The sequence below is a fragment of the Nycticebus coucang genome, chromosome 11 (genome assembly GCF_027406575.1).
Source record: "Nycticebus coucang isolate mNycCou1 chromosome 11, mNycCou1.pri, whole genome shotgun sequence".
In the NCBI taxonomy this organism is placed as follows: domain Eukaryota; kingdom Metazoa; phylum Chordata; class Mammalia; order Primates; family Lorisidae; genus Nycticebus; species Nycticebus coucang.
The window spans coordinates 62,177,432-62,197,286 of NC_069790.1; the positions used below are offsets into that span (position 1 = coordinate 62,177,432).

At 34.9% G+C, this 19,855-nt stretch overlaps 1 protein-coding gene across 1 annotated transcript in view; it reads right to left on the reverse strand.

Moving 5' to 3' along the window:
- ZNF804B (zinc finger protein 804B) overlaps positions 1-19,855 on the reverse strand; it is a 552,310-nt gene that overhangs the window by 112,356 nt on the left and 420,099 nt on the right. The window contains exon 2 of the mRNA XM_053608698.1: positions 10,616-10,756. Within this exon, the coding sequence (XP_053464673.1) occupies positions 10,616-10,756 (141 nt within the window). The remainder of the gene's footprint in view (positions 1-10,615; positions 10,757-19,855) is intronic.

Genomic DNA, 19,855 nt, shown 5'->3' on the forward strand with positions numbered 1-19,855 from the left:
TCAACATTGTCAAAATGTCCATACTACCCAAAGCAATATATAATTTCAACGCACTCCGTATTAAAGTTCCACTGTCATATTTTAAAGATCTTGAAAAAACAATACTTCGTTTTATATGGAATCAGAAAAAAACTCAAATAGCCAAGACATTACTCAGAAATAAAAACAAAACAGGAGGAATCACACTACCAGACCTCAGACTTTACTACAAATCCATAGTGATCAAAACAGCATGGTATTGGCACAAAAACAGAGAAGTAGATATCTGGAACAGAATAGAGAACCAAGAGATGAATCCAGCTACTTACCGCTATTTGATTTTTGACAAGCCAATTAAAAACATTCAGTGGGGAAAAGATTCCCTATTTAACAAATGGTGCTGGGTGAACTGGCTGGCAACCTGCAGAAGACTGAAATTGGACCCACACCTTTCACCATTAACTAAGATAGACTCTCACTGGATTAAAGATTTAAACTTAAGACATGAAACTATAAAAATACTAGAGGAGAGTGCAGGGAAAACCCTTGAAGAAATTGGTCTGGGTGAGTATTTCATGAGGAGAACTCCCCGGGCAATTGAAGCAGCTTCAAAAATACACTACTGGGACTTGATCAAACTAAAAAGCTTCTGCACAGCTAAGAACACTGTAAGTAAAGCAAGCAAACAGCCCTCAGAATGGGAGAAGATATTTGCAGGGTATATCTCTGACAAAAGTTTAGTAACCAGAATCCACAGAGAACTCAAACGCATCAGCAAGAAAAAAACAAGGGATCCCATCGCAGGCTGGGCAAGGGATTTGAAGAGAAACTTCTCTGAAGAAGACAGGCACACGGCCTTCAAACATATGAAAAAATGCTCATCATCTTTAATCATCAGAGAAATGCAAATCAAAACTACTTTGATATATCATCTAACTCCACTGAGACTAGCCTATATCACAAAATCTCAAGACCAGAGATGTTGGCGTGGATGCGGAGAAAAGGGAACACTTCTGCACTGCTGGTGGGAATGCAAATTAATACATTCCTTTTGGAAAGATATATGGAGAACACTCAGAGGTCTAAAAATAGATCTGCCATTCAATCCTGTAATTCCTTAGCTGGGCATATACCCAGAAGACCAAAAATCACAACATAACAAAGATATTTGTACCAGAATGTTTATTGCAGCCCAATTCATAATTGCTAAGTCATGGAAAAAGCCCAAGTGCCCATCGATCCACGAATGGATTAATAAATTGTGGTATATGTACAGCATGGAATACTATGCAGCCTTAAAGAAAGATGGAGACTTTACCTCTTTCATGTTTACATGGATGGAGCTGGAACATATTCTTCTTAGTAAAGTATCTCAAGAATGGAAGTAAAAGTATCCAATGTACTCAGCCCTACTATGAAACTAATTTGGGGCTCCCACATGAAAGCTATAACCCAGTTACAACCTAACAATAGTGGGAAGTGGGAAAGGGAGGGGGGGTGGGTAGAGGGAGGGGGATTGGTGGGATCACACCTGTGGTGCATCTTACAGGGGTATTTGTGAAACTTGGTAAATGTAGAATGTAAATGTTTTGGCACAGTAACTGAGATAACGCCGGAAAGGCTATGTTAACCATTGTGATAAAAATGTGTCAAATGGTCTATGAAGCGAGTGTATGATGCCCCATGATCATATCAATGTATACAGTTATGATTTAATAAAAAAAAAAGAAAGCAAAGATAACACACACAATGGAAAACATCCCATATTCATGAATTGGAAGAATCAACATTGTTAATATGTCCACACATTTTACACATTAAATGCAATTACTCTAAAAATACAAATGTTTTTTCCACATAGATAGAAAATATAATCATAAATGTCATATGGTACTAAAGAAGAATTTAAATAGCCAAGGCAATGCTAAGCAAAATATACAAAATAGAAGTTATCACATTACCTGACTTCAAAATTATACTTCAAGGCTATATGATCCAAAACATCATGGCACTGATATAAGAGCAGAGACATAAACCAATGGAACAGAGTAGAAAATCCAAAAATAAAAATCATGTAACTACAAGCAATTGATCTTTAACAAAGCAGACAAAAATATATAGTGGGGAAAGAAGGCCTTATCAATAAATGGTGCTGGGAAAACTGAATGGCCACATGTCAAAGAGTGACACAGGACCCCATCTCTCACCATGGACAAAAACTAATTTCAAGATGACTGAAAGCCTTAAATGTAAGGCTTGAAAACGATTAAAAGCCTAATTGAAAACATATTAAAAACTCTTCTAGACATCAGCATAGGAAAAGAATTTATGACTAAGACACGAAGTCAAGTACAGTAACAAGAAAAATAAATAAACAGAACTTAATTAAATTAAAAAGTTTTTGCATATCAACGGAAATAATCAACAGAATAAACTGAGAAACTACAGAATGGGAGAAAATATTTGCAAACTATACATTTAATAAAGGGCTAATATCCAGAAACTCCAAAGAACTCAAGCTAATACGCTATTGATGGGACTCCATATTTGTACAACCACTGTGGGAATCAGTATGAAGTTTCCTCAAAGGAAGGAATGCAGGCTTACTGTTAAATTTAGCAATCCTCCTGTTAGGTATCTACCCAAAGGAAAAGAAGTCATTTTATCAAAAAGACACTTGCGTCGAATGTTAATTTCAGCTGAATTCACAATTGCAAGATATGGAACCTACCTAAGCGCCCATCAATTTGTGAGTGGGTAAAGAAAATGTGATATTACCATGGAGTAATACTCAGACGTAAAAAAGAATAAAATAATGTCTTTTGCAAAAATGTAGATAGAACTGGAGACCATTATCCTACACAAAGTATCTCAGAAATGATAAAGCAAACACCAAATATACTCTCCAATAATTTAGAGCTAAGTGATGGGCACACACAAGCACAGCGAGATATGAAGGCCCTTGGAATTCAAGAAGGGGGAAAGAAGGAAGGGTGAGGTATAAAAAACTTAAACTATTCTGGTGATGGATATATGAAAAGCCACAACTTTAGCATTTAGCGCTGTCATAGCTATAAAAACATTTATACTTCCTAAATATTTTGAAATAAAGAATAACATAATTTTTATAGTATAATCATATAGTTTATTATATTTATTTCTTATAATGTAATTATAATATACTTTTAATTCTTATATATTACTCTAGATTATGCACACCATAATTTAACCTCTCTTTTCATTATAGTTTATATTGTTTCCATTAGATATTTTTACCTTAAATACCCTTATACCTACATATTTGGAATTTATCTGATTATTTTCCTAGGATATACCAGATTTTTATAGGAAAAATTCTCATTTTAATCCTTTTGATAAATAATACAAGTGGAACATAAAAAAAATAAAATGATATATACGCTTATGATATTTTCCCACATCTATTTGACAGTGGCTAGTATTATTCTTTTTTCAAATTGGGTAACCTATTTTTTAAATATTTATTTAGTTGATTACTATGTTCATGTTTTGTAAACCATTCACAATTTTTAGAATCTACCCCTTTCATCTTTCCTCCATTGTCACTACTAAGAAGTCTTCTATCATCTCTCTTGAGCTATCAAGTGCACGTAAAATCATAGATCCAAGCTATCCTTTATGGGCAGCAATCTTTAAACTGATTTTCAAATTATATGCTGGTATATTAACTCCCTGGAAAAATCAAACAAGACATATGAAGCCCTGATCTGTACTGTCTGTGGATCTGCCACCATGGCTGACTTCAATCTACTGACAAGTAAATAACTGGCTCACAAAATTCTTCAATTTGAACGACTGAATCTAGAGAGCCATTGCAAGCTGACTATAACCCCTACAGGGTATTAGGATTTTGAAAAATGGCAACTGACTACTTAAGGTAAAAAAAAAGGGCCTAAGGAAAAAGTGACATTTGAGCCAAGGCATAAATGAAAATCCAGAAAGTTGAATGTCAGATGGAAAAAATATTCCAGACACGAATACATGTACAGGAACATGAGCACATGTATCCTAAAGTAATAAAGCATCTGACAAATTTGAGAAACACAGAGAGCCAGAATTTATATTTTTAATTTATTTTTCAGTTTGGAGATAATCTTGAGATCAAAAAGCCTCTTAGCTGAAGTGAAGGCTGTTTGGGGGTAGAATTTAATATGAGCAGGAAGGTAAGGTTAGCACTGGTTCCTTCATTTTGTTCTTCTCTGCTAATAGCTGTAGCAATCACTGCTGAGTGATTCTAGGAAAACATACACATGCACACTCACACTACCGGAAATCTGGGTCTGTGTTTCACATGGAACCAACATAATAGTTTAAGAATGAATCATTTGGATGCTTTTGGCTTTAAGTGTGGAGGAGGCCAAGGTGCAACTTAGTTATCTTGAATCTCTGTTCATCCGACACCAGCACCATGCCACCGAAATTTGATCCCAAGGAGACTGAAGTCATGTATCTGAGGTGCACTGGTTGCAAAGTTGGTGACACATTTACACTGGGCCCCAAGATCAGCCACCCCAGGTTTGTCTCTAGAAAAGGTTGGTGATGATGTTGGCCAGACAACTGGTGACTAGAAGAGTCTGAGGATTACAGTGAATCTGTAATGTTCAGAACAGATAGGCTCAGCTTGAAGTGATACTTTCTTCCTCTGCCCTGGTCAGTAAAGTTCTCATGGAACCACCAAAAGACAGAAAAACAAAAACAAAAACATTAAACTCAATGGAAAATCACTTTTTATTAGATTGTCAACACTGACAGACAGATGCAACACTGACCTTTAGCCAGAGAACTCTCTGGAACCATTAGTGTGGTCCTGGGACTGCCCAATCTCTGGGCTACAATGTTGACGACATCATAGATGACATCAACAGTGGTGCAGTAGAATGTCCAGCTAGTTAAAAAGCACAAAGGAAAATATTTCTTCTTTTTTATTTCTTTTTTTTTTTTTTTGAGACAGAGTCTCATTATGTCACCCTTGGTAAGGTGCTATGGCATCACAGCTCACAGCAACCTCAAACTCTTGGGGTTAAGCAATTCTCTAGCCTCAGCCTCCCAAGTAGATGGGACTATAGGCGGCCACCATAACACTAGGCTATTTTTTGTTGTCATTGAGTTTAGATGACCCAGGCCAGGTTTGAATCCACCAGCCTTGGTGTACGTGGCTGATGCCATAACCACTGTGCCACGGGTGCCAAGCTGAAAAATATTTCAAGAAAGGATCAGTTGACAATCCTCCCCTCCCCCCCCAAAAAAAGAATAGATCAGTTGGAGTTCAAATCTAGGCTTCACAAGTGAACAGCTCTTTCTGAGTGAAAATAAATCCTGTTGTGAAGCAAAGGGAGATAAGAAGGATTAAATGTTACATATGGGGGATTTTAAAGTGGATTTGCTTTTTATTATTGAAGATATTTTTATGGGTTAATTGTACAGAGATCCAGCTCATTTGTTTGTTCTAAATTGAGATGAGTCAGAATGTCTCTGGGGCAGGAGAGAATTCTGCTGCATCTGAGAGTGTGTATTATTCATTTCAGTAATACATTTGTAGCTAATAGTCTTGAGAGAAAGAATAAGACTCATATGTAATCTCACAAGGATTTAATTGTTATTGACACGTTACCTATATTCGTAGTTACAGTGTTCTCTTTATCCAACTGATTGCAATTTGCGTACACATTCAAATTGCTTTAGGAATAATGCTCAACATTCAGACAGAATTATAAGAAGTTCCAGGCAATAGCTAAGATAATTGAGTTGTTCCCAAAAATGTGGGCTATAAATAGAAGGTGGTTGTCATAGCTAGAATGTGTTATTTTTCCTCATTGAAGAAATTAAAAAATAGTTTTGTTACTTATGAGCTAGCTTTCTCTATAAATAGAATAGTACCTAAGAAAAATGTCTGAATTTTTGATCAAATTATAGAAAAATATTATTAAATGCCTTATGGAGTTCATTTAAAAAGAGGAATCACATACTGTTTTACCTTATTCTTTAAAGTTTTATAATGGGTTATCTGTTTAGAATTATAATATTACTATGAATAATATAATCTTTGCAATATAATAAATAAAACATGTGTTGCTGTTATTTGGATACAGGATAATATAAAAGCTTTAGAAATTACTTATTAAAGTGAATAATCCTGACTAACTACAATGAATGAAGGAAATTGAGGAGAATTCAAAGATTACTCTGTTTCTAGTTCTAAGCCTTTTTATGGATGAGTAATGGAATAAAGTCCATGTGAATTTGGATTCATTTCTAAGTGTACCAAAAAGACCATATATTATTGGAAGTTTGCAGAAGAGGCCAAATATTTCATCTAAATTTACATGGAAAATAAATTATGGCAACTGTTCATATTACTCAGGCCAATAAATACTCTCAGCCAAATCCTTCCCACCATCATTATAATCATCATCCCAATCAAGAAGATCCCTTAATGAAGCAAGCACCAAATGGACATTTATCTTTTAAATTTGAATATTTACATACATTTTGCATGTTTCCTATTTCTATATACAAAATTCAGTCTCCTTTAAAAGGGAAATTTTAAATTCAGCCTCATCTAGAATTGAGGTATTTTTGAAAATATTTGGGGCTAAAATAAATCTTTAAGTGGAAGTATTTTAACACTATCCATGAAAACAGTCTAGCAAGGTCTACAGCAAATTTAATTATTCCAGGGTTTCCCAAAGCGGATAGCATATACAAACATTCTCCAAAATATTAACAGATTTTCAGCAAAGGAAACACAATTTGAAAAATTAAATGTTAAAAATGTCAGTTTCCTTAATATCTACATACAAGTTGTCAATCTCTGCACATTAAATATGCAGAAGTACATGTTGAAATACAGCCACAAGACAGGAGGGCATCCCAGGCACAGAGAAGATTACATGCCAAGATGAGCATGTGGAAAAGCATAAGACATCTTTTGAGAAAAAGTAGGGAAATTCTGGAGTTGCATGAGATAAATCTGGAAATGGCAGCAAAAGCCAGATTGCGGAGGTTTTGAATGACAGGGTAAGGAGTTTAGACCCATTTAGTAGTCAGCCATCAAGCATTGCAGATTTCTTAGGAGGGGAGTGATAGTGTAAATGTGGTAGTCTGGATAGATTTATTTGACCGTAAGTGGGGAAGTTGGTGTGGAGGAGGGAAAATACCAGAATGCATAAGGAATCCAGTTAGAAGACCTTTGCAATGATTCAGGAGTGAGATTAATTATGAATGGTGGAAATGAGAATGTAAAATAAAGAATGAGATCAAGATATGCTACAAAAGAGAATGAGGGAAATGAGATACAGTTTCAAAGATTTATGAAAGGAGCCCCAAGAAAGTGACAGTGGCTTTAACAGCCATAGGGACTACCTGCAGGTTCCAGATGGATCACACTTTGTAAGTACTCCCATGCCTTGACATAGGTTTTCTATATCACATAGGACCTACTATTCCTGACTACTTGATTAAACTATACTCTTTGATCTAGCTCACTTGTTTCCTTTCTGAAATAATTTTTGTATGCTCTCTTTTAAGGTTATAAATTCTGCAATTTAAATCAGTATATAAGGTCTATTGACTTGTCTGTCTCCTCAATTAGATGATTAGTTCCCTGAATATAGGGGTCATATTTGCCCATTTTCCACAACTAGCATGGCAACACACAGTAGAAACTCAATCATAGTTTGGTGAAGGAGCATGCACAGGAAAGTTAGCAAGGCCATAAGTCTAACACACACACACACACACACACAGCCAAAACCAGAGGTGTAATATAGATGGAACAGAAGATTGAGAAACATTATTTTATCAACATGTTGGGAAGCCTTGGAAATAAGATTGAAGAAAGTAATGGACAAAACAAAATTAGACAGAATTCCAGAGTATGAGGGAAGCTATAGCACACAAATCAGTAGAGGATTCACTCCCTGCCAGGTCAGTACTTCCTATAGGTCTCAAAGAACAGTTGTGTTCTTCCATTTCCTCACTTCTGTGTTTCTGTTGTCAAGAATGCTATTCCATCCAGAACCTCTATTATCATATCTACTTATGCATGTGCAAAGCACAGATTAAAAGCCACTATTCCCTGAGACTTTGCCTGTTCTTTTATTTCCACAAATCCTTAGACTACTATTTTACTTAATATACAGCCTGCAGACCACCTGCATAAAATCCCCTAAGGGCAATACCTATGAGAATCTTCTCTTTATAGACATTTTCTACCTAATAAATATATAATTAGAGTCATCATTTTAGCCAATGAGCACTGATCACTGCAAAAATCATTAGTGGAAAAAAGCTAGTGGGTTACTTAATGATGGACAGATAAGATGATAGTAACTAAACCCCACTGATCAAATTGAAGGTTATGAAAGCAGAGACCAACAGACATCAGATGCTGCCTTGTTAAAGGGCAACTATATCCTCTAATTATATTCTCACGAGGGAAAAAAATATAACTCTGAACTTGACAGGATCTCTTTCTATAGCAAACAATTCAAAGGAAATATAGACGACTAAGGACTAAGGAAAGTGCGAAAAGACAGCTCTGGGGAGAAATCTGCAAATTCCAAATGTGGGAAACAGATTGTAAGGAGTAATATTTAAAAAGGAACTGAAAACCTATACATTGCAATGCATCAAAAAGAAATTTAAAGCCATGCCATTCAAAAGTGTGGATATTTTGGGATCTCGATTTTAAAGAACCCAAATTTACAAGTCACTCATGGGACAACTCAGGAAACAAGACCATTAACAGATACTAAGGCATGACTTTTAATTTTTAGCAATGGTAATGGTTAAAACACCAATTTTCAAGCATCATTATACATGTTGAAATACTTTTAGATGAAATGATACGTCTGGAGTTTGCTTCAAAATAATGTAGCAGTGACGGATGTGGTGGTGAGTGGTGGTGGTAAAATAAAACCAGATTATCGTTGAAGGTGGGCGATAGCCACATAGATCGTTTTTATACATGTTTGAAATTTTCCCTTCTTACAGTCACGTTAGGATACAGGTTTCTGGTCTGTATTTCAGAATTATTTAATTAGAATTCTGAGGTTATTCTGGGAGTCTGAATTATGAACAGGTTGGGAGGTGATTATTATGCACAGCAGCATTTGGAAGTCACTGTCCTAAAACAATTTATCTCATTATCTTCCCTTGTCAGAGAAATGCAGCCAACTATGTACGTACATCTTATGTTTAAGGATAGAAGCTGTGCCTTCCTCAGCCTTGCATTTCTCAAGGATACATATTTAATATGCAGTCAATAAATATTACTGATGAATGAAGAAAACATTTATTTTCATTCATTCTGAATACATATTTTAGAATCAGAGTATATATGACTTTCCCACAGACACCAACATGTCAGGTTCATTCGGCATTGGAAATGTGTAACTTATCACAGCTATTAGCAATAATCGTTTGACCATTTGGAATTCTTTCTCAGCCAGTTGTATTTAACTCTCTTAATTCCTAAATTGCCAGTATCTCCATACCTCAAGCAGCAAGGATAAAATCCAACAGAATAAGACAGACAGATGAAAGTAGAGAATATTAACAAAACCACATGTAGTTTATCCAGATACACACATGGCATTTTAAGAAAATAAACAAAATTATTTTTTGCAGTTTTTGGCTAGGGCTGGGTTTGAACCCACCACCTCCAGCATATGGGGCCAGCGCTCTACTCCTTTGAGTCACAGGCACCGCCCTAAGTATCAGCTCTTGACGGTTTTAAGAGAGTACTGTTAGGAAATATAATTACTTTCCCATAGACCTAGCATTCCTATATCATGGAATCCTTGAAAAAACTAGGTTGTAATTGATTCTATAATACATTTTGTCAGGGTCCAGTTCAGGGTTCTAGTTCTGCCACTAACTAGTTAGTTGATTTTGAATGTGACGCTATTTTTACTGGGTCCTGGTTTCCCCCACATATTGTAGACCCTTGAACCACACAGATTTGAACTGCATAAGTCGACTTGTAAACAAATTTTCTCCTTCCTTTGTCCAGCCTGAGATAGTCAGACCAAACTCTCTTCTTACTACTTTCTTACCTACTCAATGTGAAGATAACGACAGTGAAGACCTTTGTGATGATCCACTTTCACATAATGAATAGTAAATATATTTTTTTCTTCCTTATGATTTTCTTAATAACATTTACACAATATGTGTTCTCTGACTGTTCATGTTATCAGTAAGGCTTCTTGTCAGTAGGACTTTAGTAATTTAGGAGGAGTCAAAAGTTATACCCAGATTTTTGAGTATTTATCACTTTTTTACTGTGCAGGGTGTGGGGTAGCGCCCCTAAACTCTGTGTTGTTCAAGAGTCAATAGCATGTAATTCTGAAATAAATAAGTCAGTCTACTCTTAGATTATCTTTAAGTCCAACTCCAGTTTTAAGGTACTTCAGGGAGAAAAATGACTTTGACTAACATTTAAACAGAAAACACAACCTTTCAAGGAAATAAATAAAACACAAAGCAACTTCATCTTAGAGTGTCCGATGGCACTAAATAGGCCAAAGGTGTACAGTACTGTTCTGAAGGTCTACATACCGGAATATGAAGGACTTCTTCCACATCGGCTTACCTGCTTGTGAGCATGATCGTAAGAGTTAATATGATTGTCAAACTCCTGGTGTTTGTGATACTGCTTGTCACATAATTCACAGTAAAAGTTCGCCTTTACATCTTCCAGGGCCTTTGCTGTGGACTTCTTTTTTGAAAAATCCTTTAGAAAGAGTAAAAAAAAAAAAATTGTTATATTTCTTTTTAATAGCATGACCGGATCTCAAGCTGGTATTTAACTTTACTGTGACTAAAAGGAGATAGTAAAGATTGTTATTTTCCAGAAATTCATGGAATCACTGTGACAGGAGCTTTGAATTTGGCATCATTCGTAATTTGTCAATCCTTGTATCATGAGTTCCCCCAAAGTAGCCCCCCTCCTTACTCGTGTTTCCTCTTGCCACCCATTTCCAGGCTGGGGTTTTTGCCTTTCACCAAGCATATCAATCACTGGCCATTTCTACTTTATCTCCTTCATAGGCTTTTCTTTGTCTGATATTAGCCCTTAAATTTTTGTATTCTATGCAATTCCATCTCCTGACAACCAGTCTATCCACCCCACACACTATCCCAGGGGTGCTCCCATCCGCACAACAGCTAGAACCCAAGGTATCCATAATCTCCAACATGAGCGTAAGTCTCTTCCATAAGAATCAGTTTCTGCTAGGAATTGCCAATGGGTTTACCTTGTATTTTTCAAAACTGTTCTCTTTACAGTTTTTAGGATCCTTGATCTCAAATAGATTTGGCTATATCATTTATACACCTAAAATCCTCTTGAATTTTTCACTGCCTATAGAATAATAGTGATCAAATACTTATTTAGTATAAACCATGCCCCAGGTATATGAATTGCCTCATTTATTCCTCACAACAATCCTATGAGTAAGGTTCTATTTTTAATCTGTATTTTATAGATTCATCAACCAAAGCTTAAAGAAGTCACACTATCATGGTGACAGAATTAGTAAATGGAGGGGTGATTTGAAGTCAAATCTATGCCTACTTCCCTTGATAGTAAATAGCCTTGGCTTACCATCTTGTTTTAAAGCCAGCCTTCTCAATATGCTATACAAACTTCTTACCTTAGCATCATCTCTTATCAAAGCCTGCTTCTACATTATTCTCTTTAATTCTATTACCAGATATGCCATGTTATTAGTATTATTATTATTTTTTGAAGCAATAGAGTGATAGTTTATTAGAGGACAGGGAAGTTTCCAATACAATGGATGGGGCCCCGAATGGGTTGCCATGCCAGATGTTATTAAAATATCTATTTTCATATCTTTTGCTCCCACAACTCCTTTGAGGGGAGAAAACATTTTATTCATTTTTGTGTCCACAATGCTAAACAATGTTGTCTAGTCCAGAATAGTCACCTATTTAATATGCATTACCTAAATGTACGGGTGATTTTGATTTATGTATTCTTGCCTTGTACCATTCCACAAGTTTTTCTTTATTATTCCAATACCAAACAAAACAGTGAGTGACACTTAAAGGATACCAATAAAATATGCATAAAGAATGGATGAACAAGCTGAAAAGTAACTTTATCTTTGTTTCTATGAAATGACTCCCCTCAATAGAAAGAAATCAGGCCATAAGCCCATATTATAGGTATGTAATACACCAGAAGAGAAAGGTAGCACAAAGAATTTGGGACGGGCTAGAGCAAAGGGATAAGACAATTAATTCAGATATAAGAACATAGTGAGTTAAGTCCAAATAAAATAAGGGAAAAATGCATGGTAAAAAACAAGCAGGTCATGCACACAATTAACAAACAGCATCACTAAACCCAATATCTGAACTGCCTACCTACGAGAACTGAAGTAAGCAGGTGGGCGGTGGGTGAGGAAATTCACACTTGGTACAATGCACACTATTTGGGTGAAAGGCACACTTAAAATTTTGATTCAAACTGTCCAAAAGCAATTATGTAAGATATATATATCCCTATAATCTTCTGAAATAAAAAAATAAAAAATAAAGAGTTTTTTTCTAGAGTTTTTTGTAAAAGTTACTGGATGGGATGTATCCAGTAATGAGGATGTAAACTCCGATTGAAGAATAAAATCCCAGACTTGCTGATGTAGTCGCTTTAGAGAATTGAGGAACACAATGATGAAATAATGCTAAATTTTTTGATTTAATAGGCTTATAATTGGGAAAAATCATTTTTTGTTATCCAGTCTTTGTCACTAGTTCTTTTCCTCCTATTTTATTTCTTAGTAAAATTTTAGGAGCTGGATTGAAAGTAGATATTATTTTAATTCAATCATATATAGTTCTTACTTTATTATGAAACTGGCACAAAGGCCTTAGAAAATTGACCATGTGTTTTGGACATTTGTCGACACCTCAAAATACCTCATGAACTAGGAGAGGATGACAACAGGAAATTCAGAGTAGATTTGTGACTAAAAATGTATTTTTGTATTATCTTAGATTATGTAGGAGATTGGTGCTCAAAAATACCTCATGAACTGGGAGAGAATGACAACAGGAAATTCAGGGTAGATTTGCGACTAAAAATGTATTTTTGTATAATCTTAGATTATGTAGGAGATTTTATGACCATGTCTCAATGGCTAGGAGAAAGGCCAATCTGTATATGCTTGGTTCCCTTATCTAAATACACATCTTTCTAAAACATTTTAAATTATCATATTACCTGATTCAAAATTTTGTAATTTTAAGAGGGCTTTACTAAAATTTAAGTCATATACCATTTTTTCCCTGAATATTCACATTTTACAAGGTCATTAGACTAAATTACATATCACATTCCTCACTTCAATTTTCCTTCCAAGAAGTGATGCAAATATCCCCATCTCCCTTCCCTGTAAGATTCTAGCAACAATCTCTTTTTTAAGAGAGGAAGAATGGGAAATGGGGTATAAATGCCATAGCAAAACACACAAACATAAACTGAAGTGTAGGGGTAGAAATCTCAGGCAGGTAGAGATAAAGCCAAAATGTGGGTAAAGCCTGGAGACTTAAAGAGAAGAAATGTTTCTTTAAGAATGTTTGGTAGAACTTGAAAACCAAGGTTAGGGCTAGGTAAGTAATGAGGACTAACTTTTAGTAAATAACCCTAACCTAGTGGTCCATGACACAACCCAGCATGAGAGAGGCCTATTCTAAAGTGCATAATTGAATTATCTGGTAAGATAGAGCTTTAGAGTCTAGCTATATGCATAAGAAAGCTGGAAGAAAAGGTCTTAGATTGGTAGGAAAAGTATCATATGATCCAAACTTGCCATTTTGCAGAATAGGCAACTAATGGCTAGTAATTTCGTGATTGTATAAAATCCAAGGCTAGGTAATGGCTAAATGGGGGTATGCTTTTCGTTGTATCATGCTGTCTCCTCTGTCCAACCTCTACCCATTGAATCTACATTCATCCAACTAACCATTAAGTAGTCAGACATTCAAGAATCCCTTGTTGAGAAACTTCTAAATATCAATTTCTTACTGGTTCTTACCTTCAGAAGTTTGCAGTCTAGTGAGTGAGATTTGCACATAAAAAGGTAAAAACCACAAATTGTGATTAAGTGATAATCACAAGTTTCTATAGAGGGTTTCCCAATTCAGACTAGTTAAGAACAATTAAAGAACAAATTCTCTCTCTGGTGCTTTTTTTCTATCTCAAAGCATTAGACACACCATAAGCACACATTACATCTTGACTTTTTGTTAAATGATGCTTTTACTAATCAAATAGCCCTAGAGGTAAATTAAGATGACATTTACCCTCTGAAATAAACAATCTTTAAATACATTTAGAGTACAGAGTAAATATGAAAGGAATAAAATACCTGCATATTCTTAGAATCAGTAAATCTTAAAAATTAAAAACATGAATAAAATAGCCACAAATAATTATTTCGTTGATTGGCCGGTTATTCAAATTTCCCTTTCAATAGTTTGTCTAGAGGAGGTTTTAGAAACTTATATAAGAGAAAAAACAAATTATGAAATATAAGAAAGCTTCTTGTTAACCAATCTCAGTTATTCATTAAAAGGCTGAAAATGAATTGCTAACTGAATATGATTGTTATCTTAAGAAGATTTTTAAAACATTAGGTAATGCTAATGGGCATTGTCTGTTATAGTTCATTAAGAATTCTATAGTAATCAATTATTTTTTATAACTAATATTTTTGGTGTGAGGAGAGAATATGTATATTTTCATAACAAGAATTTTATATTCATATATAACATTTATATATAATAGTCAAGTCTGTAATGTAGCAACTATTTTGACTAGAATAACACCTTTAATTAGAAATATGGATGTGTGTTGCAAAATTCTTTCTATGATTGTAAGGGTTATTACACACCCCCATTAAGTTTGCATCATAAACCAGAAATGTGCCTAGCACTTCACAGTTGCCAAGTCAATCTTCACAATAACCCTGTGAAGTATATTTTATTAATTATCCTATTTAAAGAAATGGAAGGCAAGGCACAAACATGTTTAGAAACTTACTCAATGTTGAAGAGCTTGGATTCAAGTTCAGATCTGCCTGACTTCAGAGTCATTGTTCACCCTGATCACCGATGCTGCAATTTCTTGGCCTTTATTCAGATACCACGTAAGTCCAGGCTATCCCCGCTAACTCATTTGTGAATTGGGGATGATACTGAGCCTTTAACTCACAAGGACAGGAAGAAGACTAATTACAATTTAAAAAAATCTATAATGTTCATGAAATTGAGAGATGGGCTCTAGGAAAATACAAGGTAGTAGTCTCATTCCATTGGGTGTGAATATGTGCCCTGATTATGAAAAAAGGAAGGAAAAAAATCGATTGCTGTTCTCCACAGCTCCTTAATAGTAATACCAGCTCAGAGCTTTGAGGATTGAATTCATATTCTTTGCAGGAAGCCCACAGTTGACCTTTCAGTGTTATGTGTAAGAGATTGCTTCAAGAATTTTAATATTCTCTAACCTGTTCTATTTTATATTGGCCCCAAATAAAATCCTGCTTCAAAGGGAGCACATTTTCCCCTCTTCCTATAGAGTGGCTGTTACTGTCTCTAAAAACTCTAAGAGTTTTATTCATTTATTTATTTTATTTTAGTAATAGAGAGAAAAGAATTTAGTCTTTGAAGACTGACTGGCTTTGGCTCAAGCTCTAAAGATTTCAGTTAGCTCAGTATAAATAAAGGGGGGTAATAATAAGCAGCTTGCAGGATTGTTGTGAATAAGAGGTGAGTTAATTTTCGTGGAAGCACTTAGTATACTGCATAACAAATATAGGTGATGGGGTTCAGGATACACTACCCCAAAATGTGATAGTAGGAAACCTAAACGTGTCACCTCAAATAACCTGCTTGGTATCAGGATAATTTGGACAGGCTATTTTGAGAAACTGCAGATATAAAAGAAGCTTTGAAAACTTACCTTTTCATAATAGAAATACACACAAAAGAAACTTCCTTTTGTAAGGTGTCTCCTCTTCATCCAAAAGAGAAGGCTAACTCTAGATCACTAGAGATTCTTCATCAATGGAAAAGACACTGTCATATTGCATAAAAAGCTTTTTTTTTGTTGTTATGATGGTGCTTTTGTGGGGTCTTAATCTGAACTTTCCCCTTAATCTGAAACACTTCTTTCTTTGTTTCAGAGAATGATGGTATTTTTAAGCCTGAAGTCTACGACAACTCTTATGATCTAGTCTAGAAATTTACTCATTTCTCTAAGTTATCACCAATGTATATAGGAGGTAAATGTTACTAAATTTCTCTCTATTTTTTTTCTATCGTTGATCTGTTTTTTTTTACAGGAAGTCCTAGCTAAGAACTCAAGAAAGAGAAAATTACGTTTCTTCCCTACATGTGTATCTGATGTTTGAATATTTTGTTTGCTGGGCATGTATGTGAGGTGTGTGTGTGTGTGTGTGTGTGTGTGTGTGTGTGTGTGTGTGTGTATGATTGAATACATGTGACATTATAAAATTATTTTTAACAAAATGCCTTTCACCTCTTAGTCTACAAAGCAAATTTCTGATGGAAATTTGAGTGAGAGAAGATTATATTATCTCTCATTCTTATATAAAAGCTAGCAAATTTAAACTTTGTTTACATAATTAGAGCCTTCAGAGGTTATAACCTCTCACAGTATGTTTTGTTTTTAATTTAGGAATTCCGCACATAGTCAACACAATGTTATATGAGCATAAATAATACTAATATTACTAATACTGATTTTCCCAAAGTTGTGACTGACTTCTTTTGTAAAAAACTGGTCTTTGCAATCCACAGCTTCTAACATGGTGCTGTTAATTAGAAAAACTCTATAACTATTTGTTGAATACATGAAATTAATAAAACATAAAGGCAGAGAATATTTTTCCCACCAGACATATAGATAGTATAGCCTATCCCGGCAACTTAAGTCATATCATGGAGAATTAAGCTGTTGGAACAATGATAAAATGAGTATATGAGTATGATTCCAAACTAATGAAATTTTTAGTCTTTTGAAATAATCCTTCCTTCCTTCTTTCCTTGAAATAATCCTTCCTTCCTTCCCCCCTTCCTTCCTTCTTTCCTTTCTTTCTTCTTTCCTTCTTATAGGTTCTGAGATCTAAGGAGCTTACTGAAGAATTTCCCTAAAGTAATGGAGGGTAGAAACTGAATATAGATTCTGGACTTCCAATGATCTTCCCATTTTATCATAATCAATTTTTTCCTCATAATTCATTGTGAACCAATAATTGGTTTCCAAGACATGGTCAAAATTATATTTTTCCATCAATGTCCAAGTAAAGTGTGATGTCTGCCACTTCCCTGTTTGTTAAGCAAGGGGAGCTTTGCTCCTCTTAGTAATGATTCATGCGAGATGCCCACATTAAATGATGAATATAGCCACATTAAACATGAGGCCCTGTCTCTGGGTAGCATTCTTTGGGGACAGCTTAGCATTGTTTTTAATTTGGATAGAATGACAAATTTCTGACTTATTGGTGAGGTGCCAAAGTGTTGATAGCACTTCTTTTCATGAAACAAACATTAAATTTAAAGTTTGCTTAGATAACTGTTTATCTTAGAGAAACTTCCTAAGTGCATTTGAACAAAGATTATTTTTGAGGAACATATGTATTTCCAGTAGAATCATTGCTCATCAGCATTTTTATCAGCAACTTCATCTTCCTCAGCATAAATTAATATACAGTTCTTCCACACAAAAAAAAAAAGAAAAGAAAGAAAAAGAAGAAGTTCAAGTGCATCCTAAAATAATCACAGCAGTAACTATTGCCTTATTGCTCAGTCATGCTTGTTTACCTAATTGAAGGAGAAAATGGGTGGGTATAATTTCCAGATTTCTTGTTGCTAGGATAAAAATGTTGTATTGAAAGTTTATACAGGATGTAGATTGTTTTGCAGAGCTGTTTAACAACCAATATAATAGTAGAACACACATAAACAATGAGTCTTAGTGAACACAACATATTATTAGCCCAATAAGTTGCAAATAGAATAGCAGTATACTAGTACTCTAATAGTGAACGTTCTAGCTCTTACTAGCAACATCAGGCAACATCCTTGGGAAGATATGAAAAAGGGTGCACAAAAGTTTATATAGATTAACTCTGGGTAAAGAAAATGGTCGAATCCATTAAATATCAGTCATTGGCCTAGAGTTTATGTTCACAAAATGTCCATTAAAGAATGGATGAAGGGATAAATATAAGAGAGTGAAGGAACGGATATGTATAATTTCCACCTTTCTTTTTACCTTTAGGTCTGGTTATTTACCATGCTAAAGGGGAGAGAACTGGAAATCCCGAAATATGTATAATGATATCAAAACCTATATAATTTTGCAACACAAAGCAGATTCTGATGTAAAGATTTTCCTAATAACATGTATGAATACAGGTTCATTAATTATATTACACTAACCTACCACACAGTGCAAAATGTTAATATAGGGAAATGTTAATATATACGGGTTGGGGACAGCATATGTCAACTGTATACACTTCCTACTCAATTTTTCTATAAGCCTAAAACTGCTCTAAAAATACAGTCTCCTAATTAGGAAAAAAACAGTATATAGTTAAATCACATTTCAACAGTCCTGCCTTCATTCTACGCAAAGAAAAACAGGTATGGTTTAAGAATAATCCCATCCATGCCATGTAAAGACTGCAGCTGAGCCACCAACATGCAGATTCACAAGCATGAGAGTTAGTTTCCATGAAGCGATTTTGTGTTTCCATGAAGTGATTTTGCAACTCTCAGTTCTCCAGTCATTTCCCACGAGACAGAGAGCAACCCTCCAGTAAACCCTCCTAAAAGCAGGACCTACTGACAGACTGTATTTACTACCATTAGTTTCACCGGAAATTCAAGGGTAAAATTTGTTTGAATGAAAGTTTTTTGGAATATGCCTATTGTGTGGGTGTGTAAAACATAAGAAAATGGTTCTTCATCGTTTAGACTGACAGTACTGTCCCATTTATAAAAGTAGTAATTACCGCCCCCATCAATTTAGCCCACAGCTATGTATAACTGTAATGAATATAGACATACTGTATTAATCTAAACTGAATACAGTTAAATGAATGTATCCATTGTGCATTAGACAGGAGTACTTTCATTTAACCATTACTCCTGCTGTAACTATTTATTGAAAAAATTGCAATTAATAGTGTCTGACATTTCGTTTTCTAAGATAAGAAAAATCAATGAAAAACGTCAGCTAACTAACTTTTCTGGAGAGTTGCTAGTGACACCGTTTCAGTTACAAACTGTTTTTCTTTTAATTCAAAATTTGTAACAGCTATCTAGGGGAGAAATGATTACTAAGAGATGTTGACCGACTCATTGTTTCACTTTTGCTTGTGTGATTAATTGTAAATGTGATTTCTTCCAAAAGGTTCAGTAATTGCAAAGGTTCCAAAATTCCTTGCCTTTCTTCAGCTGTTCTGGTATTACTCTGTACAGGACAGTGCTGATGTTCCACATGTGCTGAACACAGGCCTGGAAAGTTCTGAGGTGATGTATTAAAATAGTATAAAGCCAATGGCTTTGCTTTTAAGGACAGGCAAGTCAGATAAATGCCAAACTACAAGAGCATTCTTTCTGCTCTCACGTCTGATAATAAGGCTGCTATATTTGGTGCGCTTGTTCTATAACCAGAGACATTTAAAAAGTGATTGTGCTCATAAAGGCACTTTGTTATTTCAAACTGGCTGCTCCAGGCTCCTATCTATTGAAATTCTAGTAGGTAATTTAC